Source organism: Lytechinus pictus, unplaced genomic scaffold (assembly GCF_037042905.1).
Source record: "Lytechinus pictus isolate F3 Inbred unplaced genomic scaffold, Lp3.0 scaffold_19, whole genome shotgun sequence".
NCBI classification, from domain to species: domain Eukaryota; kingdom Metazoa; phylum Echinodermata; class Echinoidea; order Temnopleuroida; family Toxopneustidae; genus Lytechinus; species Lytechinus pictus.
Window position 1 is genome coordinate 3,042,883 of NW_026974140.1, and position 24,914 is coordinate 3,067,796.

General features: G+C 37.7%; 1 protein-coding gene and 2 long non-coding RNA genes across 4 annotated transcripts in view; 2 read left to right on the forward strand and 1 right to left on the reverse strand.

Moving 5' to 3' along the window:
• LOC129261027 (uncharacterized) lies at positions 1 to 12,744 on the reverse strand. Its single transcript, XR_008584592.2, has 3 exons — positions 12,438 to 12,744; positions 2,733 to 2,894; positions 1 to 1,619 (listed from the first exon to the last, which is right to left on the reverse strand). It is a non-coding gene; the product is annotated as an uncharacterized LOC129261027 (long non-coding RNA).
• Positions 12,255 to 24,914, forward strand: part of LOC129261026 (uncharacterized protein SYNPCC7002_A1628-like) — a 17,413-nt gene continuing 4,753 nt past the window's right edge. The window contains exons 1-4 of the mRNA XM_054899063.2: positions 12,255 to 12,504; positions 22,286 to 22,463; positions 23,447 to 23,644; positions 24,349 to 24,542. Coding sequence (XP_054755038.2) covers positions 12,415 to 12,504; positions 22,286 to 22,463; positions 23,447 to 23,644; positions 24,349 to 24,542 — 660 coding nt within the window. The 5' untranslated portion in view covers positions 12,255 to 12,414. The remainder of the gene's footprint in view (positions 12,505 to 22,285; positions 22,464 to 23,446; positions 23,645 to 24,348; positions 24,543 to 24,914) is intronic.
• LOC135157740 (uncharacterized) lies at positions 14,859 to 20,545 on the forward strand. Of its 2 annotated transcripts, none has more exons than XR_010296724.1 (4): positions 14,859 to 15,229; positions 17,570 to 17,709; positions 18,277 to 18,421; positions 19,022 to 20,545. It is a non-coding gene; the product is annotated as an uncharacterized LOC135157740 (long non-coding RNA). The 2 variants fall into 2 exon arrangements; XR_010296723.1 differs by having other exon boundaries at positions 14,860 to 15,229; positions 19,019 to 20,545.

Consider the following 24,914-nt stretch of genomic DNA (forward strand, 5'->3'; position numbering starts at 1 on the left):
TTATTGTTTATAAAGTCCTGTTTTATTTTATATTTCTTAGAAATCCTTCCATAATGTCTAGAAGAGCAATATTTGTCATTGACAAAATACCTCAAGATTATCACAAAAAAAATAGTTTACATCACACAGAATAAATAAGTCAACCTTGCAAAAGTTGAACTTTCAGAAGTTTTGAACTTGGTCAAATAAAAAAACAGAGATGCTTTTATTCATTTTAAGAACTCATTTCACTACACTGCTTTTGGTAAAATTGTAGTAAAGTGAAGCTAAAGCAGTTCCCTGTAGATCCATTCAACGTATGCAAGGTGGACTTCATAGATAGAAGCAGTAACACATCGTATATGTAAAAAGGACAAGACACTTTTCACAATCATGAAAGTTATGTTTTCATAGCTTTTTGAGACATACAAAAAGCTTACTCTCATATTTTTCTGGCCGTTAAATTAGGAATCAACAATCAAAATGCCTGAAAATCATTTAGAATTAGCCATTTAGTATATGGTCTGAAATTAAGTGCATAAAGCTTGAATCCAGTGTTTAGCCTGAAAAGTAACATTGCTGGTAACCAATAGGAGTTTTCATTTTTTTTAATATATTAGCCGTGGCATACAAGTATTTATGCACATTACATCTTTGTGCCTTTGGTTATAACATATAGTTTGAAGGGTGTTTGTGTGGTAGAAAACGGTATGTAATACATATAATCCTACTGTACTGCTGCATTTTCTTATATCGATCGTAAAGTGTACAACTGGATAGAGACTAGTCTTTTAAGTTGATATGTAAAAGAATAGGGAAGGTATCAATCATATCTTTCTTCATTATTACTATTATTATGAAAGATATGTACTACCACTTGCCTGCCAATACACTATCAGACGTATGATTCAAATTGTAATACTGCATTCAACCTTTAAGATATATTTACAACACATTTGGGCAAGTCAATTTCAGATCATTTCAATTAACTTCTGCGAAAAATAAATTTGGGCATGGTCATTATCCAATATTGGGTAAATTTGATGTACAAGTGCATTGGAATTTGTGCAATACTATGTGAAATGCAAGCTGCTTTTAAATCTTTCCAATGTAATGTAACTAACATACCTTTGCATGGAGATAAGTCTCGGAAAAACAAAGATCATTTTCATGTTGGAATGAATTTGCACAAGATGCTTGTTTATATTAATATGATGGAATACCTCTGTGAAAAAATAAATTTCCTAACTTGACTCTATAAGAATTAAATCAGCTCTGCAAAATGATTGAATTTAATTTCAGTTGGGAAATATACGTCATATCAATATAGGTATTAGGGCCATCTATATTGTTTTAAATGTTTATGCATTACCCATATACATTCCTTACTTCAAATATGTAATTTGCCCACTGTTCATACAGTTCTTTCAATATAATGTAACAACACCTCCACTTCTTGCTCTTTCTTGAGGAATATTTAGATTAATAAGCAAATATCTTCAATCAGACCATCACACCTACATTCACTGTTAAGGGAAGAGGTTTCCCAACCTAAATTGAAGCACGGCCCAATCAGTTGTTCAGTTTGAGCAGAGGCTATCATGATTCATAGAAACCAAGTTGATCCAAGACAATGGGAGCTGAAAAGAAAAAGAAGAAAACACAAACAAACAATATTGTCATGAAAAAGCACATGATTTTAAATTACGAAGACAGATATTAGGAGCACATTTGTGGAGAAAGAGAACTATCAAAGGGGAATCCAACCCAAATAAAAACTTGTTTTTATAAGGAAAAGAAAAATCAGACAAGTTGATAGGTGAAAGTTTGAACAATATTGGACAAACAACAAGAAAGTTATGAATTTTTAAAGTTGTAAATATTGGTAGTCACTATACCCATGGAGACTTCAAATTGGCCACATATGGGATATCATAGTGATGTAAGGCAAGGACTACTTTTCCATGTACTCCAATACATATTATGGCTAAAATGTCATTTTTCCCAAAAGTTTTATTTCAAATTATATTTTTCTTTCATGAGGACATAAAACAATATACTACCTGGGTTATATTTAGATTACTGCCCCAGGGGAATGGGTACTTGGGAGAAAACCACAAATCCCTGATAATAAAGTACATGGCCTATGGGAAAGTTGTCCTTGCTCCTTGTCATAATTTACATACTCAGTTGCCAATTTGAAATCTACATAGTCTTAGAGATCTCAATTATAAAACAGCAATAACTTTCTTATTGCTTGTCCGATTTCTTTCAAACTTTCACCATTTTGTTTAATTTATTTTTCTCCTTCCCAACACAACATTTTATGGCCAAGGCTGGGTTCCCCTTTAAGTAGTTATAAGAGATGTATAAAGTTTTGGTAAAAATGAAAGCCTGTCTAGGGTTTAGGTAATGTAAAAAATAACCAATTGCCTAATTTGTCCATGTACAAAGCTAAATGGAATGAAAGAATTCCACAATCATCAGGTTACAACGTGAATTATATTGATAGGGCTAGTATTTAATATTCATATATGGACCCCCCAAAAAACAAAAAACAAGAGTGTTGCTGAGGCAAGCACATAATATTTTGATAGGAACTCAACAGTCAACAGATTTAAAAAAATCTCATTTGTCAACCACTTGCAAAATGGCTCTTAGTGCCATTGATATCTAACTTTTGCAATCAACAATGTGGCTTATGAGAGCTAGATGGTGAGATGGTGTACTGTACTTCAACAAAACAAACATACTTAATCTCAATGCAGCCACTATTGCAGCAAAGATGGTGACATTCCCAATGAGTGCTTTCCTCATCAAGACCTCCTCTTCTTGTGACTTCTCTGGTGGTGGTCCAGGGGGTTGCATTCGGAACATGATGATCTACTTTTACTTAACTTTTTGTAAAAATAAACCTGAAATTAGAAGAAAGAATAAAAGTTCATTTTTGTTAAACTAAGTAATGAACATAATTACTTTCAAATACATCCTAAAATTTTTGTTTTTCAAGAGTTAATTATTTGGTGATGACCAAGACGACAAGAATCATTTTGCAGACAAAAGTAATGCCAACATGAGTGTCATCAGTCAGTCCGCAAGCCCTGAAAAAGTAGCTTCTTTTATCCAAGTGATATTCATGACTAGAGGGTTTTTGCATAGTTAATGAGCTTGGTGCGAACCAAAACACCTCTTTTTATTCGGCCATTGCTGCTCTAAATATTGACAAAATTTCATGTTTTTGGTATCTTTGTAAAGAAGAAGAATCATTCTTTCAGGTCATGTGTTTGGATTTTTAAAAGAATGTTGTAATATAGAAACAAGTGGAATGCCTCTGGCCGTCTCACCTGCATCACGCGATTCAATATAGCAGCAGTGCTGATTTTGAAAACTACTATAACTCGCACAAGATGTTCAGTGATACTTGGTTACTCGTATTTCCACGTTTTATGAACTAGACCAATACACTTATAGAGATATGATGGCAATTCAACAAATACCCCCAACGTGGCCAAAGTTCTTTGACCTTACATGACCTTTGACCTTGATCATGTGACCTGAAACTCGCACAGGATGTTCAGTGATACTTGATTACTCTTATGTCCAAGTTTTATGAACTAGACCAACACACTTTCAAATTTATGGCTGTAATTCAACAAATACCCCAATTTGGCCAAAGTTCATTGACCCTAAATGACCTTTGACCTTGATCATGTGACCTGAAACTTGCACAGGATGTTCAGTAATACTTGATTACTATTATGTCCAAGTTTCATGAATCAGATCCATAAACTTTCAAAGTTAAGATGGTAATTCAACAGATACCCCCAATTCGGCCAAAGTTCATTGACCCTAAATGACCTTTGACCTTGGTCATGTGACGTGAAACTCATGCAGGATGTTCAGTGATACTTGATTAACCTTATGTATAAGTTTCATGAACTAGGTCCATATATTTTCTAAGTTATGATGACATTTCAAAAACTTAACCTTAGGTTAAGATTTTGATGTTGATTCCCCCAACATGGTCTAAGTTCATTGACCCTAAATGACCTTTGACCTTGGTCATGTGACATGAAACTCAGGCAGGATGTTCAGTAATACTTGATTAACCTTATGGCCAAGTTTCATGAACTAGGTCCATATACTTTCTAAGTTATGCTGTCATTTCAAAAACTTAACCTCAGGTTAAGATTTGGTGTTGACGCCGCCGTCGCCGCCGCCGCCGCCGCCGCCGTCGCCGTCGGAAAAGCGGCGCCTATAGTCTCACTCTGCTATGCAGGTGAGACAAAAACTTTTGATCTAAAACATGAAACAAAATATTTTTTTCATGCAACAAACGTTGTTGTTTTCACACTTAATCTCTGTTTGGGCACAAATTATTTTTAGATCATGATAAAGCTGAAGATCTAAGCTTTAATATGATATAATTTTTATAAGAAGATGTATTTTAGATGGGTCAGCAGCCAGCTTTTCATAGGCCAAGTACATTTGCAGCTCAAAAACAAGAATACTGCGCTCTGATTGGTCATAGAGACCACGCACCCACGCAAATTCCAATGTTCCCCACACTGGGTCTCTGCAAGGTCACACTCACCATGTGGTAATCTCTTCAAATTACCCGCGCCTGTTTGTTTTGAAAACAGTATTCAGCCAATCAGAACTCTGGATTTTATGTTACTCAGAAATTTCAGAAATCTCGTATTGCATCTTGATGGAAAAATCTGGCTGCTGACCCATCTAAAAGATGCCACATATCAAGAGTGACATTGTAAGAAAGTATAGAGTTTGAGCTTTCTGATGATATAAATAATGTTGGTGCCTAAAACACAAAATGTTGCACAATTTGCAAGTGAAAACAGAGGAAGAAAATTCTGTTTGATGCATCTTTTCAGGTCAAAAAATCACTTATTTATCACAATATTTCATTCAAAAGAAATGACCAATATAAAAGAGTAACATTTACTCTTGCCCATGGTACAAAAATAATCAATATTACTGAAGGAGAAAGTGGTTAAATTCTTTGAGAAAGAAAGTCTCACAATTCACGAGATTTTGCAGGGACATGAATTCAGCCACGAGAGGACTTGGATAAATCTTGCTCATTTGCTCATTAACACAGGGACTTGCGGACTGACTGTCATACACAGATTTTTAAAACATCTTTCTGTGTACTTTTGCAAATGTAAAGTCCGTGCCGGTCGTCGTGTATCTTCTTTTACTCCTAGAATCACACAGTCACAGATACTTGGGCATGTTGGGGGAACTCCCGGGGGGGTGGGGGTGGGTAGGGGTGGGTACTCGACCCAAAAAGTAGTAGGGTTGTGCCGCGGGCAAGACACAAAACAGAGGCCTTGGAGCAGGCTTATTCGACCCCAAAAGTAGTAGGGATGTGCCGCGGGCGAGACAAAAAACAGGGGCCTTGGAGCGGGCTTCTTGTAAAAAGGAGGGTCCTCGAAACGGGCTTCGGAACTACAAATGTTTGTGAAAACGGGCGTCCTTGGAACGGGTCGCCTGCGTGTGAGTGCGTATGCATCCCTATGGAACGGGCATACTTGCATGCAGCTAGCCCGGCGGCACGGGCGCCGGGGGCGCTAGCGCAGAGGCGATAGTCGGACAGCGCTCTGCGGCCGCTTTTCACCAAAATTGCGGCTCATTGTAGCAGATCAATGCGACCGGAACGGCGTAACGGAAAATATACGAAGCTTTGGAGCGGATTTCTTCTTTTTTCACGAGAAGAAGAAAATGATATGCTTTGGAGCGGCTTCCTTTGTTCTTTTTCTCAATAAGACAAAAATGCTATGCCTTGGTCCCTGCTTGGAACGAAAATTTGAGTGTAAAAATGGGGGTCCCCTCCGCGGCACATACCCACTATGCATTATATACTGAGTGCCCCCCCCCCCCCGGGGGAGGGGAACTTTAGTCAAACTTGTGCTTATAAATATGGTCACCACTGGTTTTTCGGCCTTATCAATATCAATCATGAACTTTGTCACCTCTCTTCTATTCAGCTCACATGTGCGCTGACTTCTTCTTCTTCTTGACTTTGGGTAGACTGCCAACGCCCCACAATGGGAGCCAACCGGGCAGGAAGTGCGCAGATGATGGCGCGGAGAGAGAAGATGCTTTTTTAGACTTAGTGTCATATAAAATAATTAGGCCTAGTATAAAGTTACGGACTCAATACCCCAATATCAGTAGAGGCGCACGGCCAATATGGGAGACAATCTCCCACATTGGAGACTTGCTTTGCAAAAGGACAAAAGAAACAACACCAACAAAAGCATGATTTTTTCCACCCAAAATTTTGTCTCACTGAGGTCAGAAGCCCATTTGTTTTGTGTGTGATTGACAACAAAAATCCTTATCAAAACAAAAGTAGACGGTGAATTTTTAAAGTAGACGGGGAAAAGGGGTAATTTTTGATGAGGAATCTGCTTATCACATTTTTATTTGCCGCCAAGTTAATCCTTTTGCAGCAAAGGAAATTGGACTCCAAAACTGGAGACTGTCTCTGAAATTGGATACCCAAATCCTTTACAAAAGACTCTGATATTGGAGATAATCTCCCACATTGGAGACAGTCTATATTGGCCGTGCGCCTCTACTGAATATAGTCCGTCGCGTTGTTAATCATGTTAATTATTATTGTAAAGTTAGTCCCCTGCATCTCACGTGCCAGTCAGCTGCATTTATGCACTCTTTATGAACCCCGGGGGCGAAATTATTTTTCCCACCGAGTTCTGGACCGACATATGAATATTCATGACTTGCGTCTTCGGATTGAGAGTACGCATGCGCGTGGACTTGGTCTCGACCAGTGCCGATCGTAAGCATTCACGTTGCTCAGAATGAATTAGCATCGTCAAATTACCGGTACCCTTACATAGTTACATAGGCCTTATAGGCTTAGATCTATATATATATATATATATACTGTATATCAAATTCTTAAACACTTAATATACTAGCTGCCATTAATGGCAAGACATGTGCTTGGGTAGGGCTAGCTTAGGCTAGCGCATTAACTTTACCTCAAATCTGGACCTGTCTAATGCCTAATACTAATAGGAATAGCCGACTAATGCCATGGTTAACTTCGAACTTGTTAATTCCGAACTTTACGTTTTATTAGGTTTGGACCAATATTAGCTTATTTACCATGGTTTAATATGTCTAGTCCGTATACAGAACCAGTCCTAGATCAAAAAAAATTATCTTAGTTCTAGTCTAGTCTCTAGATCTAGACTCTGATCTACGCGCTATCAGCATGGAACCACTAGTGTACCAAAGGGGGGGGGGGCAGACTGCCCCCCTGACGAGTCACAACTGATCCAGGGGACGTGCCCCCCCCCCTTGAGAAGCCAAATTAATAATTTGTAATGTCAAAATGCAACGAAAAAAGACGTTTGTCCCCTCTTTTGAATGTGAAGATCTTTTTTTTTTTCTTGTCAAATTTTTTTCAGCTACGAAATCCTGAATTTTGGGTGAAGACGGGGATCAAGATCACTGACGTTAATTTGTGCCTGACGTTAGAATACGTTCCATGCACGCACTGGTGTACCTAGGATTTTCCAAAAGGGGGGCAAATTTTTTAGAGGATATTTCGTCCGCGAAAAAATGTGACAAGCCCCCCCCCCCAAAAAAAAAAAGGGTCTTCGCCCCAAATTATGGATTTCTTAGCTGAAAAAAAAATTGACAAGCAAAAAAAAAAAAAAGATCTTCACGTTAAAAAAAGGGGACATACTTCTTTTTCATTGCATTTTTACATTACAAATTATTAATTTGGCTTCTCAAAGGGGGCACGTCCCCTGAATCAGTTGTGACTAGTCAGAGGGACAGTCTTCCCCCCCCCCCTTGGTACACTAGTGTTCCATGCTGATACAGCGTAGATCAGAGTCTAGATATAGAGACTAGACTAGAACTAAGATACATTTTTTTAGATCTAGGACTGGTTTTGTATACGGACTAGACATATTAAACCATGGCAAATAAGCTAATATTTGTCTAAACCTAATTAAACGTGAAGTTCGGAATTAACCAGTTCGAAGTTAACCATGGCATTAGTCGGCTATTCAGTGTTGTAGTCAAGGCTCAAACCTCCAAGGCCAAGGCTTCAATACCCAAGGCCAAGGCTTCAATACCAAAGGCCAAGGCATGGAAACCCAAGGCCAAGGCCTGAAAACCTCAAGGCCAAGGCATTTCAAACTTACGATATACAGAACAATGAACTAACAATACTTAGGAGGCAGACATCACACATGGTAAAATGTATGTGAGCGAGGGAACTGAGCGAGAAAAAAAATTAACCTGTGTACATTTAAAACAAAAATAATTTCATGATAGAGACATATTAAAATAATGATATAGTTACCTGTGTACACATAATCCATAATTTTTCTATAGGCGATTTACATTGCAATAATTATTATTACCACGGTCATCTGATCCTGGCATTCTCAACGTATGTTTTTCTCCACTCCCTGGGACAGGGGCAACAGAAAATTATTATGGGGGGGGGGGGTCAAAGCCAAAAAGGCACCCATTTATCAAAATGAGTTTTTTTGTGCAAACAGATACATGTATTTTCAAAATGAGATTATGAACTGCGTGAAGTAATTGTGTGTTTTATAGAAATTAAGTTGAGCAAAGGCTTTCTAAAGTGATTTTTAATTATAAGATAGATATTTTGCTTTAGGTTTTACTTCTCAGCGAGAAAGCATAGCGAGCAAGCGGTTTTGAAAAAAAAAATAATTCTGATGTTGTAAAACTTGATTTATGGTCAATTATGGGGCTAATCATTGTTGAAATTTCCTTGCGCGATGTTGCCAGCGCAAATCACCAGCTCAAACTTCTTGACATGTCGTGTAATAAGACATGGAAATTATTTTATTCTGAGCCGGTTTTGTAATCATGAAAAAGATGTGTATCTAACTAAAAAATAACTTTGCGCTCGCTAATTCTTTTTATATACTGACCAGTAAAGGAAGCAGTTAATTACTGCATTTTAAATAAGATACATAACTCACCAATAAAAAATAATGCGAGCGCAAAGCGCGTGCTCAAAAATTTGTGATATTCCAACCTGAAAACTGGACATTCTAAGCATTTTTTGTGAACGAGAAGAGAACGAGTACCATAATTGATGCGAGTGCAGGAAGCGAGCCAAATATTTGTGATATTTCAACCATAAAGCAACATTCTATACATTTTTGTAACCATTAGCAGTACTGTACTAAACAATAATTGATGCAAGCACGATTCAAAATCTGTGATTTTCGAACCTAAAATGTATTATGTTTTATTATTAAAGAAGGTATTTCTTTTTTAAAAAGGGCATAGGCCTATTTCATTTGGAAAAAAAATCCTACAGGAATTTTTTTTTTTGGGGGGGGGGGGGGGCAAGAGAGCACAAAGCGCAAGCTAAAATTTTCAAATGCTTAAACTGAAAATGAGTCATTTTTAGGACTCTTGTCAGTTTTCATATTTTTTCTGCTTACAACCACTTTTATCAAACAGTTAATTAATCATTAATTATTAATACTTATTGATAATATTGATAATTATTAATTATTAAATTATTTTTTGTTAATTATTATTTCTTGAAACCATATTGACACAAAAACAAATACGTTGCTTATTTCCTTGAAACTGTAGAGAAATGAGATTCAATGTTGAACGATATATGATTAAAAAGAAGCAAACATTTTTCCCCCTTTGTTTTGTCGATCTGACCCAAAACAAATATAAAATTTAGAAGAGAGATAGAGAGAAGAAGAAGTCCCACCACCAAGAATAAACTTAGACAAGGGGGGGGGGGAAGGGAAAGGAAAAGGTGGAGTAAATGTGATATTATTTTTTAAACAATCTATTGCAAAATTAGCTTTTCTTATAGAAAGAGGGGGACAAATTTTGTTCACTCGCTCGCTTCAATCGCTTTCTTCTTTTTTTTTGACAGAAATTTTGCTCTATATATGCCATGCTTGGCCCCTCAAAGTTTCTGGCTCATCATGCCATTGACATAACCCATTTGGATATGACAAAATTGGAGACTGTGTTCAAGTTTACCAAATATTTTCAGAATATCGTTAAGACTTAAAACATTCTTGTTGGCCAAAGAAAATAATACAAGGAAAATCCTAATGGAATAGAAATCAACCTTGTTATCGTTCTTTAGAGTTAGCTATGTTTAAAGTTGTCAAATTGTTGTCAAAATTGCAGTCAGATGTAAACATTATTCTTGTCATCAAAGCACTAATTATCTTGATCATGACCATTATTATTTACTGTCATTATCATCATATGATTACAACACATTACCAATACATAATGCTATTTTTCATAACTGATGTATTCTTTGCTTGAATTTCTTGATAATGGTGACAATTACAATTGATGACACTGCTAGTACACTTACTACTGCTGCTGCTACTGTTACTGGTGATTGGTAGTATTGACCATTAGTGTTATTAAATATATATATAAAAAAAAACTATTGAAACATTTATAATTACTTATTTAAAACAAATGAAAGTACAAAATACAAAATGCCTTGAAAAAGGTCCCGGTTTAGTCCCGGTTTAGTAAACAAGGCAGTGCCGTTTTGTGTACTACTATGGAATAACTGCAGTTGAAGTTGTATCTGCGAGCCATAGAACTTGCAAAGAGGAAATGATTAAAATATTTGTGGCCGTACTATTATTCCAAATATGTGAATTCCCTCAGAATGATACCATAGACCCTAAAGGAATAATTTCAAGGTGAATAATATGAAATTTGATCGAGATCTTCTCACCAGTCGATAACGTAGCAGACGTGTTATTATGACATATTTATCCGCGTGTGACGCGGCTCTTGCAAAAAAACACAGTTGGTTGCGGAATTGCTTTGTACCGACCGGCCGCCCGCTCCGGCGCAGCTAGCTGTCGAGCTACCGTACCGTTCTTGTTGTCTTCAACCAAATGAGAGATGTATACTAATTACTATATATCTTTCTGTCTTCAACTCACTTCCGAATTGCGTTTGTATGTGTGACGGTGACCCCTAGCGTAATTAAATATAGAAAACAACTCAGAAGGCCGAGAAAGAATACTATACGTTTGGTTCAAGATTGTTCTGTGGAATGAGCTATGAGTGGAAATGATCCAGAGGATATAAAAGTGGAGTCAAAGACAAATGAAAAGAAGAAAAAACGCCAGGGGATCGCTGCACGGCCATGAACTAAGTCGACATACCAGACCATAACAGTACACTCAATGCCTGGGTGTTGTGTGTACTAGTATTATGCGTTCAGCGCGCGCTGAGCTAGCCGCCGGAATTACTTTCCAGCTACTCACTTGATTGAACATCGTGATAAAATAAATGAGAAATAGTGAAAATATCATTCAATAACTCACTGTTTGCTATCTTACATCATGATTGAAGAGTTCATGGTGGTTATTCATACTGTTTTTTATACAGGGAAAGTAAAGATTTGTACATATCAGTCCTATTTGTTTGATTTGAGTTGCTTTAAAAAAAAATTGTAAAATATCTTTCTCTCTCTGCATAGCATTTCTGTATGACATTCAGGCACCTCTTATACTAAATTCCCCCCGGTGACGTCACACTCCGAGTGACTTTTCTGTACACTCGTCTCTCGGGCTCTGACAGGTGGCTAATTTCATAGACTTTCAAAGCAAAATATCGAGAAGGCAGAGGATTATTGTGACATGCTATGTGTTTGAACAACTTATATATACTATATATTGTATGTAGAACCTATATTTATGGAAACTCACCCCCTTCTTAATTCAACTTTAAGGCGCCTTAAAAATAAAAGGCCAATTAAGGCCGAGCATCAAGGCACTACAACACTGATTATAGTACTAGGCATTAATTAGACAGGTCCAGATTTGAGGTAAAGTTAATGCGCTAGCCTAAGCTAGGAGCTATAGCCCTACCCTAGCACATGTCTTGCCATTAATGGCAGCTAGTTTATTAAGTGTTTAAGAATTTGATATAATATATATATATAGGCCTAGATCTAAGCCTAAGTATAAGACCTATGTAACTATGTAGGGTACCGGTAATTTGACGATGCGCATGCGTACTCTCAATCCGAAGACGCAAGTCATGAATATTCATATGTTGGTCCAGAACTCGGTGGGAAAAATAATTTCGCACCCCGGGGGGGGGGGGGGCACCGGGTATGAACCATTTTGGGGTTCATTTATAAATGCTCTGCATGCCAGGCGCAGGCAAGACGGCACGGGTCGGCACCGGCCTGCGCCCCCGCCGCCCGGCCCCGCGGCGCGGCCACGTCACATGCTCGCGATTGCTAACAAATATAGAGCCCGATCCTGCTAAATTCACCGGTCAGACCCGACTCAGACTTTTGTCTTCTCTCCTTACAAAGTCCAATATTGCCAATGCCCACTTCAAATCAAACTGCTAATTATGAAGTTACCTTGCTCACTTACCTTCAGTGTTTTGTATTCTTGTTTCAGGAAAAGTTCAGGACAGATATTGCATCAAGCAGTGAAACAGGTATGATGATGTGTCCCGGTGATGTGTCACATGGGCATGCAGCAAACGGGGGGACGTGGAGGGAGAGGCCTGCCGGCGCCTGCGGCGGGCCGGGGGCGAGGCCAGCACAGCCGGCGGAATTGGTGTTCAAGCGCGGCTCAACGTTCGTGCAGAATTGTTAGATTTGGGATTGGGTGTGCACGTGGGCGCCGTGGGATCCAGTAAAGGTCACTCACTGTTAGTGCAACTGAGTGTGAGAATAAATTCTTGTCGGGGGGGGGGGGGGGGGGGGGTGATTATCAATTGCATGATGCTTCAACCCAGTCATTGATCAGTTGATCATGGCCATGGGGCTGAATTAGCCTTGACTAGACTTTGTTATGATATTTTTTAATATTTTGAAATACCGGTATTTTACGTTTGGAAATCCCAAAAATCATTTCCAAGCCCTGATCAACCCTGCTTGGCCAGGTACCGGTAATCCCCGCTGTCTCAATTTCACCTCCACAGGCCAGTATATGAGCGTTTAGCCAAGGACGAAATGATAAACAGCTGTGCTATTACGTAAGACTTCTCTGCCTGTAGTAGGACCTTCGGAATGAAATTATTGTATTCGATATTTAATCACGTTTTCAAAGGCATATTGTTTTCAGAAATCCAATGTTAGTCCATTTTCAATTTCGAACAAAGAAAATCGACCTCGAAATAAGGAAAGTAAGCGAATAAAAATGCCGGCATGCTTTGCAGGGACCGTGCTCAGCGCTGCGCATGCATCCCATCGTGTATGGCCCCCTGCTGTGACTGTATATGCCGGGCTGTTGTGTTATCTTCGGACCGAGGTCAAGAAACGGGTGTTTTGATACTTAAATTGCTTGCTTGGGAGCAGTTAGGATTTGTCGTACTTGGAGAAGAGAATTGAAACGGGTATATATAGTGTTCTCAAATGGAGGTTTTCGTCATGGCACCCTAAACGGCGTAACTACATTAACTAAATTTGCAAACCTAAATGGCGTAACCCATGAGAAAAGCCACTCTAAGTGGTGTTAACAGGGAAAAGCCCCTAATTTGATACCCTAAGTGGTGTAAACATATCGAAATCGATTGATTTGATACCATACTGATTACTGAATTTATGTTACATACAACATGTATAAATTCCTGGCATTTTTTTTATTATTGCAAGTAAGGCCAGCATAATTTTTACTCTCAATGACACCTCTCTTAGCCACTTTGAGTAGCCATCTTTTAGCCTAAATTAATGAATGCAAGTGAAAAATGTTGCTTGCCTTGACTGACTGATGCTTCACTTACCATTTGTTTTACCAATTTCATCAAAACTTGAAAAAAATGGATCCTTACCAGTTAATGTGTTGAAAAATACATACATTAAATAAACCTCTATATATCTTCTTAAAAAAAAAAAAAATTAAAAAACAAATCATAGGAATCCCCGATATGAATCAAACACTGAATGGTATAAACTACGGTAAAGGCCTAACCCGGAGTGCTGCCTATAGTATAGAGCCAGGTGTAAGACTAATTAAAGACTAGCTATACGGGGTATGTACGGGGGTAGTGATGCGCTGGCCGGCGTGTGCGAGGATTATTTTGTATCCCTTAAAATCACACCCTTCATGGTGTTTATGGCTTAGGTCTGTTTCCGAATCTTCTCAAATTTGCAACCCTATTAAAACGGCGTAGATCTATTCATATTTGCACCCCTCAATGGCGTCATCTTCATAACCAAATTAGCAACCCTAAATGGCGTGAAGAGAGAGAGAGAAAAGGCTACCCTAAATGGTGATTTACCAGCGAATGGTGCTGAAATGCAACCCTTTTTGCCAAAGACGTCGACGACGCCCGAGTGCCAGAAACAGGACCCTTTTCAACGCTTTTTCTGGACGCGGGTGCGTAGCAGGCCATGTGGAGAGTGACCCCCCCAGGATCCATGTCTCAAGCTTGATTTAAAAGAAAAACAAAGTAGATCTAGATCTGTTATGCAAAAAACTCTTGCAATGCCATGGGAATCGATGTTGCTCATATATCCAGAACTATCTTTTTCATGCATGCTCATCACACTCACAGCTCATATAAAGAATGTAGTCTAGGTGTACCGGTACGTACACAACAGCTAGCGATCTCTCTCAGACTTGTAGTTAATTCCTGCTTACTGCAGCAGCCCGAACACAAAATGTTTGAAAGCATTTAATATGACTTGCAAATCAAATTTTGATGTCACAATGGAATAATTGTAAAATGTGGTATGGCATCATGGTATTGTTTCAAGTAATTTTTTTTCAATAGCGCATGAAATATATTGTATGACATTTTATCACCATAAAGGCCCGTTTACACCGCATCCGGCACGGCGACCGTGCACGGCACCACGGCAATCCGGCACGGCAAAAAAAATCGATCCCCACTAAATCCTATGAAACTGTTTCCACTTCAACGGTGCCGTGCCGTATTGTACAACACGGCGTAATTTGCCGGATTTGCAGATCGATCAGCAAGCCATTTTCAGAGCACGGCACACGGTTTTTTCACTTCTGGCCAATCAAAGTCCAGATAAATTACGTCATTGCCCACATATTTTCTGATCAAGCGACAAATCGCCTGCGGTGATAGTCTATGGGAGTTTACGTGTTAAATGCAAAATCGCACATACACGTAGGTCTACGTGTATTACCTGCTGAGCTGAAGAGAGGTGACTGAAGGAGGACTTGATCTTGCAATTCTTGGTCTGGTAAGCAACTAATTAAGAACAAGTGTCATTTCGCATACTGTAGAACCGAGCCCCAGAAAGTAGAGCACAAGAAAATAAGGCCAAATAATATAAGGCCGGCCTGGGATAGGGCCTAACGTTATGATCTAACGTCCGAAGATCTAACGTAAGTTAGCTTAGGCTTAGCCTTAGGCTTAGACTCGGTCTAACTCTAGTCTAAGTTCTAACAAGATATAGGCTCCTATCTAATTTAGATAGGCTAGATGTTTATCCTACTTTCCTAGCCTAAGTTACATCTAGATCTAACGTTATATACCTAATGTTAGACTCGATAATCAATTAGACTGGCCTAATTAACGTAATTAGGCCTACTAATATTTTAATTTAATACTAAAAAAGTTAGGACTTGGCCTAAAGATAAATGAAAGTAGTTGCAGGAAACACTGATTTCACGAGAAAGTGTGTAAAACCGAGCTTAATTGTCACTATATAATCGAGGATCTAGATCTGGTACAGTTACATGAACTGAACTTTGTGAAATCTTGAAATCTACGCTGAAAAATGTTCATACTGAAGATCACCAACACAGATAAGCGCACGTGGGACAGTGTACCTGTACTATTAAAAATTATTGCTTTGAATGTCGGCCCGACGCTTGACCCAAATCCCGTGCTTATTTGCTAATTTCTCAGCAATTACACAATTTCTTCCGGAATCCTTTGGCACATATTTTTTATTTATACAAACAGACACTTTGGTGGTCATTTCATTGGATTCTGTAGACTGTACGAACTCATTTTGAAATCGTTACCACAACTGGCATTTATCTTTAATTTAGACTTAATCACTTAGTAGAGTCTAACTAACAGTAACATTAGGCCTAACGTTACTAAGTTATAGTTAGATCTAACGTTAGGTAGACCTATAACTAACGTTAACAAAAGTTAGACCTGTACGTTGTTGGTCTAACGTAAGGCCTCAGTAGTCTAGAGTCTACACATAGGTCTAACGTTAGTAACACTAGTACATGTAAGTTAGAACTCTGAACGAATATGATGAATTCCGGGATGAATTATTTATATTAAGATATAGACTAGCCTAGCCTAGTAGTAGTAGTAGTACTTTAGTTTTAGTAGTAGGGTCTATAATAGATGAGAGCTAGGCACTGAGTCGTTTTGTCAGCAGCAAGAGTGGCAGATAGGAGGGTGGCAAGGAATTAATAAGAGGGGATCTGGAGTGGTGAAACTTGGGTAGCCTGAACTGAAAGAAGTTAGACCGATTGCTCAGTTTGACCATATTTTTGTGGGACCCTCTGGTCGATCTGTTCTAGATCGAAACAAATGGTGGAAGGCTAAGGAGTAAGGCTAACTTAGTTATTTCCCACAAACTCTCTGGAAAAGCCTAGGCCTACGAATAAATAATGTAAAAACCTAGACTCTAAATCCTCCCCATATGACGTCATACTTAGGCTTAGCTAATTAATGTTAGACATTGTTTTCATTGAAATATAGAGTCTAGGCCTAGTCACTAAATTTAGGCTACTATAATTTTGGAGAGAACTTGCATTAAAAAAAGTTATTGTTTCTAGTTTGTCAAAAATTGTCAGTCTGTTATTATGTAAAGGATTTTAAAATGAGCGCACTTTCCTTTATTCAGGGGCAGCTCAATCGTGGGGCGATGGGAAGGGGTTTGGGTTGGCACTGGTTTGCCCGAAATAGAAATCCCCCAGAACAAAAGTGACCCCTTTTCAATATGAAATATGTCCTTTGTGTGCTGGCATAACTTTTAAATCTGCACATTTCTGTTCCAAAAATTGATTGCTTTATTTGTGTAATTTCATTCTTTTTTCATTGGTTTATTTCTTTTTTTTTTTTTTTTTTTTTTTTTTTTTGGGGGGGGGGGGGGCTGAAGTGATTGGGTACGTATACTATACAGAGAAGACATAATTTGCTGACATTTTATTCAACAAACATTTCATCCCTAAAAAAAACATTATATGGCTTAGCTTATAGGCTCTCATGGAGGCAAAAAATTGTGCCTCTATCTTTTTTTTTCTTAACATGACCCTATGTTTACATGTACTTTTCAAATGATAAAAAATAATTATTTCAAGCTCTTGAAGGAATTTCTAGACGATCACTTTTCTCTACAACTACCGGTAAGCAAAATCATTTCAATTAGGAGAATTTCTATTTGTGCATTATAAAAATTGGACCCTGATCAGCAAGCCTGCCAGTTACAATGTAAATGTAAGAAATTGCTGATTGGGCACTGGCCTTTCACTAATCGCTTTTGCAATTCTTTAAACCTTTATTATTATTATTTGCTAACAAAATTTATATGGAATGTGTTGCATGACAGATAACCAACATGGAGGAAGCCCTTATCCTAGAAGTGTAGGAAAATCCATTCCTGTATGACAAGAGATTGGAGCTGTTCAAGGATACAGAAGTAAAAAAATGATGTATGACATGACATTGGGCGTCAGCTTGTAATCTCAGGTTGGTATAATTTTACGTCATATTAATTTTTTTCAAACTTCACGATTTTTTCACTATCAATTTGAAGAAAAATATTGAACAATGTAAAAGAGTTATATTTGTATGTGGATGTTTGAAAGCAAATCAAGTTCACAATCTAACAACTGTAGCTAACTTCTGGTTGTTGTAATTCAATGAATACCAATGGTAAGTTTTGGTCATTATGGCCATTTTTGAAATTGTTTGCACATGTGTAAAATAGTCTGGTGTTTAAAAAAAATAACAAATTAAATGAGACACAAGAGCAAGGGTATGTAAATGCAGAAAGAGACCTTGCTTTGTGATGTGGACCAAAAAATATATACCAACCCCTCCTCACAAATACGTAATATAAATATCACGTCACTTTTACAAGCAAAAAAAATGGAGGCAAAATTGTTTACTATCAAAAGCATGTTGTCCAATTTCACATTGAAATATTTCGGGGGGGGGGGGGGTGGGTAGGGCTTGAAATGAGTCATAAACAGAAATGAAAATTTTCAGAGGTTATAGGAATTAGATTTCGTGTTGTTTTTTCATTATTTTAAGGTGACGTAGCGAGTTGAGGGACAACTTCCTAAAAAACGACAGAAATGGAGAGGAAGAGTGGTGACGGAGCTCCCTCAAATGCAGCACGTAAATACAAGTACAGTGAGGCAATGGAATTCCTACTTCCCCACATACATAATCGAGAGTAAGATATTCAATATTTTGTTTTCTTATCCCAGGGAAGAGAGAATATGTGTATATCAATTTGAATTCATGCAAAGAAATGTATTTTATAAATATGAATTCTGATATTGTGCTTCACTTAACCCAGGTTTAGTTTCTGGGTTCTGACAGGAAACGGTCGGGCAACAGCTATGGTATTAATTTGCACTTTGTGCACTCTGCAGGGTGGATATGAGCGCTCTCATACAAACTATACAAATCATTTTGAATTATACATTGATGATTGGCTCATTCTCTCATGTTTACATTAACCCGTTTCCTGTAATTATACATCCACATTTTCATTCAATATGATTTATCATATTTGTACTTGACTACCTGTGTAAAATAGTACAGGTTAATGGGTGTTGCATTTCCTTGAAGTGAGAGCCATTTGCCTTCAGAGAATTACCCTTAAAAAATATAATATAATAAAATAAAACTTAAGATGTTTCGAATATTAATGAAGTAAAGAACAGACAAACTGTATCGACTTGGTACATGAGAGTCGATTTTTTTAGTATTCATTATTATGAGTAAAACATATGAAATAAATTTGAACATATGATTTTTCTGTCAGCAGAACAAGTTCAATCTTGGATCCTGTGTTTGATGTGGACACACCAGGAGAAGCCTGTACCAAGCAGGAAGAAACTGAGCAGGAGAATGGTGGGTGACATCTGTCCACAACGTGGGTCAGTCTTCCTCGTCATCATCCTCAGGCACGTCCGCAACATCAGTCCAGTCTTCAAGTCCCAACTTCACTTCAAATCGAGGACACAATGTTGCAGTATTTTCAAAGCACTGATAGTCATGGTGACAACATAACTGTAGATAAATTTTTCTCCAGCTTGTCCCCCATTGTCCCACACTGTAAAAGTTACCTCAATGCCAGCTCCATTGCTATGAGGTTAAATTTCGGTCGTTTGAACATTGAACATACTACTATAGGAATTAAAGTTTTTGTGTCATCTAACTCCAAGTCGATTCTTATTGATGTTATAAACATCTCACAATTTAAGAATCCAAATATGTTTCGTAGATTAAAAAAAAAGTTAACGGAAAATGCTCTAACTTGCTATGCTCCACCGCTAAAAAGAGAGCTGATATCTTATTCCCTCTGACCATGGAGCTAATAGCTCTATGCTCTGACATCACTCAATACTCTTTCGATTGTAACATAAAAGATGCAATGTCAGACATGCAGCATCACCAACAAATTAAAAGCGGTGTATATATGATTACATCTGAATTACTTATGATAAATCCATATGAAATAAATCATTTGCAGGAAATCTACAACTTTAATGACTGATATCGTATTATAAACAACGACACCATTAAATGTGTTATTCTAATTTCCACTTGAATTTTTCACTTTGACATCTCCATAGGCAGCGGAAGCGGGGACAGGTCCCCCCCCCCCTAAATTTTTAGTTGATAACCTTTTTTTTATTTTTTGGCTTCCACCGCCAATGTACATCTCCCATTGTTACAGTTGCAAGTCAGTCTCAATTTGCAGAAATTACGATTGTGAAGGATTATGATCTTCCTCTTTTGTAGATCTGGAAAATATCGTCTGAGCATGTTCACCATTTATTAAAAATATATTTATTTCTTAAATTATACTTGAATTTAAAATCAGGATTTGTTCACAGATAAGAGAAGTTGAGCATTTTGCACATCACAGAAATTTGGTTCATGCAAATACATGTATTAACATGATCACTAGTAATGCACTATCAAATATCAACACATGAAACCAGTTACTGTGAAAATAAAAATGATGGGTACTGGACGGAACGTTTCTGGACTAATGTTTTATTTTGGAAACAGAGATCTAGGATTGTTTGAAATATGACAAAATGTTAGAAACAAAATTTCATCTCTAAACAGAATGGCAATGACACTCCTGTTGCCTGTTTCATAGAGAGGTACAACTATCATAACTTTGTCTTTAATATGGCGCAACATCCAATTATAATTGTGGTTTCCATGGTAGTTGCCATAATGTTAAAGTACTTTTGAAATGGGCCCCTGGACATGAAGAATACTGACAAAAGAAAGTTGATTGTGAAATAAAAAGAATACATTCATCTTCAAGAAATTTTTTGACGCCCCATGCATTTTTTGTTGTTTATATATCTTGTATTATTTTTTTCTGTAATAAATTAATGAGCATCACTTTTTTTTCAACAACAAATATAATGTAGATTGCTGAAGAACCTAAAATATATTTGGAGCTGAACTAAACTCAAAATAAAGATGTCGACAAAATGAAGTCCAGTGTTGCTCTTATTTATTGGGCCAGACCTCACTTGGCATTGCTTTTAAAAAACAAGTCCACCCCAACAAAAAAGTTGATTTGAATAAAAGAGAAATATCCAACAAGCATAACACTGAAAATATCATCAAATTCAGATGTAAAATAAGAAAGTTATGACATTTTAAAGTTTCGCTTAATTTTCACAAAACAGTTATATACACATCCTGATCGGTATGCAAATGAGGAGACTGATAACGTCATTCGCTCACTATTTATTTTGTATTTTATTTATATGAAATATGAAATGTAATTTTCTTCTCATTGTCAAGAGAAACAACAATTAATTCCTCCCTGAACATGTAGAATTAGCATTGGTTTAGTCAAGTTGGTCATTATTGTCAAATAAATGAAATATTGTATTTTTCAAACAATAAAAAAAAAAGAAATAGTAAGGGACATCAACTGTCTCATTTACATATCACTGAGGTGTGCATATCACTCTTTTGTGAAAATAAGCGAAACTTTAAAATGTCATAACTTTTTATATCCGATTCTGCATGAATCATGCTAGTTTGACTTTTTTCTATTTATTCAAATTAACAGTTTTCTTGGGTGGATTTGACCTTTAAACAAATAATATACCGTATTCAAATATGTTCAGAAATAATTTCGTATAACCAATTTAACTAATAGAAACAGAGAGGATAGAAGAATCAAGAAAAGTGGAAGAACTAAGGGTGAAAGGTGAACCAATGAGCACGAGGTCATGAATGAAGAAGAATGTTCTGAATATGAATGAGAAGACAATAGAAACATGTGGAGTTGTAATGGCATTAGAATCTGATATATAAACTAAGGAGTAAGGAATGAGATAAACTAAGGAATGAGATGAACAGGTGACAATGGCATAGAAATGGGAAGTGAAGTATGGAAAGCAAAGTGTAAAATAAAAAGATTAATCATGACAAAATTCAATTACATTTAAATAGAACGATCAATTCCCGTATAGATATGAGTGAATAACAAAGAATATTTGTGTCTGTCCAATGAGCAGTCCGTCAGATTGATGCTTCTTGGTGGAATTCAAGACAAGATTAATTTATACATGGGACATAGATACACGAAAATCCTTAAAAATTACTTCTTGCCACGCCTGAAGCAGGCTTCTTTGCCTTGGGTTTTCATGGGTACATTGGACGGTTTTTGCCTGCTAGACGGGATCCGTGCACGGCTTTATTGCCGTGCCGTGGGGCAGTGGAAACTGGAAAACAGCACGGCGTGCCGTATGCCGTGCCGGAATGCCGTGCACGGTCGCCGTGCCGGATGCGGTGTAAACGGGCCTTAAGGAGGGTGAGCTATCCCACCATGTTTGAAAACTATAGAATATAGCTTTGTCACACCAATGTGTTGATTTTGCTATCCAATCTTTTTACAATTTATTTGATGACAATTTTAGTGCCCTTTACAAAGATACAGAATGAAAAGAGATACTTGATTTTTCATTCTTTCAGCTAGTTGTTAAAAGTGTGTCTGGTTGTTCAGACATTTGACATATTAAATTAGTCTTAATTTTCATTGCAGATCCATGATGGACCAAAGTTTACCGCAGCCTCAGTGGTCTTCAATACAAACAGAAAAGACAAGGAGATTCCTCATATTAGCTCTGCTCCTGGCTTACCCATAGTGCATCATGATGGCTATGAGTCTTATCTACCTCCAGGTCATCGCTTCCAGATGAGAAAGTTCAACAAACTGAAAGGTGATCATGCATGTTTTTCTTTTAATTGTTTTAGTTGTAACATGAAGTTTGCAACCATGACAATAGCTAAGAGTATTGTTGATGGTTAAAGTTTCACGTTTGGCATAGGTTACATACATGTAGGTTTGGAGTAATACATTATGCAGATTTTCCATTGGAGCAAATGTCAATAATGCCAATATGTCATAGTTCCTGTTTAAGTTCAGTATTTTTTAAATCATTGAAGAAAATGAATCTCATTGAATGCAACAATAACTCTAGTCATCTTGGGCAACTTGGTAATGACAAATTTATGAGGAAGGGCATCAGCTTTATGTTTCAAATGTTTTCATTGACTAACACGTACACTGCCGGTGGGGGGGGGGGGGGGCACTCAAATTATATTTTGATGGGGGTGTGTCTAACGAAACCCTGAAATTTGGGTCTAAGGAACTGACTTTAAGGATAAAATACAGGGTCTTGGGAACTAAATATATACTGCGGTGTGTGAAAAACGAGGTCTACAGAATGGGAGTGCAGTACTGTAGGTATGGTGCATGCAAGTGCTGTGCATGTATATTTGGGCACTAGCCGTTCATGGAGCTGCTATAGCGGCAACTTATGAAGGGAGCTGTGAAGCTGTGCGTGCAGCTCTCGCATGCGGTGCTTGCGCTAGACAATTTGGGCAGGGCTGGGGAACTGAGATGTTTTGTAACGGGGTCTTGCGATCGGGGCAGGGCGGGGTGACTTCTGATTGGAACTTTTATCATTCAGAGTATCTACAGAACTGAAAATTAGGTCTGAAAAAGGAGGTCATCAAAGCAGCACATCCCGGTACCACCAATTTATGTGAGTGCCCCCCTCGCAGGTCCAATGCTTTAAGAGCTTAACCATCAAGCGCTGTATACAAGAAGATATTCATTAAAAAAAATCACACTAAAAGAATAGTACTTAATAGCTCTTCTACTTGACTCTTGCTATTACTCTGTATCTCAATTATGTAGATGTTCTTCTTCATGATGGGGTTATATCAAAGAAACAGATCAGTAGCCCTGTTCACGTTATCAAAGATGAGCTGGTTCTTGTTCACACTGAGGAGTATATTGACAAATTCTTTGAAGGCAAGACAAGTCAAAAGGAGCAACGAGTGACTGGTTTTGTATGGAATGAGGGGCTTGTGTCGAGATGTCGATATGAAACGGGTAAGTACCAATCACAGGCATACAGAGATATATTGGGCATGGCCATATGGGAAAGGGTCGCGGTTGCCATAAAAAACACCTTACCTGGGATGCTTGAAGTGAAAAAAGGAACTGTTTAACTGGTGTATGAAATGACACATTTGGTTTTACATATATCACAAATATAAACATTGGATTTGGATCATTGCTTAAAAGAAAACTTTTTTATTTTGAAGGGTAGGTGGCATGATTACTGCTTTCATAATTAGCATACAAAAGTGGCTTTACGTTGAACCTGAATTTAGGAGCCCGATGTTCTAAAACTAAGTAACTGGATTGTTACGCAAGTTTGAAATCACAGCAGAATGTTCCCTATATACTTCATAAAACAAGATGAAATATGTTCCCTATGTTCCTCATAACAAGGTGATGTTTGCTCTTAAAAGGAAATTCTAAGGATATTCTAAGGATCCCAAGGACCTTGTTCAAAAACATATTGAGTCACTTTTTTCTGAATCTTCCGTAGAAACCAGCTTTGTGTTTTAGTCAATCCCCTTGTTTCAGCTTATGGATTACAAACCAAATAGTCGAGGAATTAAAAGTGAAAAGACAATGAGGGGGGATTTCAGTTGGAAGACATGGTCAAAGTGTCTTTGACTTTTTGGAAAGACTTATAAAGACTCATTGGAATCTCAAAATTTCCTGTTTCTGTTTTGATGCTGTAGGTGGCACAATCCTTGGAGCTGAGCTTGCTCTAGGAAGAGGACTTGTGTGTAGTACAGGAGGGGGCACTCACCATGCCTTCCCTGGTCATGGAGCAGGGTTCTGTCTTCTTAATGACATGGCTGTTGCATCAAGGCTTCTGGTTCACAGGAAGATGGTTGATAGGGTGTTGATAATTGACCTGGATGTGCATCAGGTGAGTCCTGGGCATATATTGCTAGTTTGCTAGAGATGGGTTTGGTATGTATTGTAGGAGGGGGTACACACCATGGCTTCTCTGAACATGGAGCAGGGATTTCTTTCTCCCTCTTGACCAGACTCTTGGTTGATAGGAATGAAGATGGTTAACAGGGTTTTGACAATAACAATTGGTGTACACCAAGTGACACCTAGGAATAGATGAAGATACATGTATCTTGTTAGACAAGAGTTTTCTGTGCCTTCATCATTAAAATCCTAGTAAATAAACATCTAAGCTCACAAATGGATGTATTTCAGTGACAGTGATGTGAATAGATTTACTGGTTTTTAGATGAACTATTGTCTTCTTCTTAAAAAACATTGGATA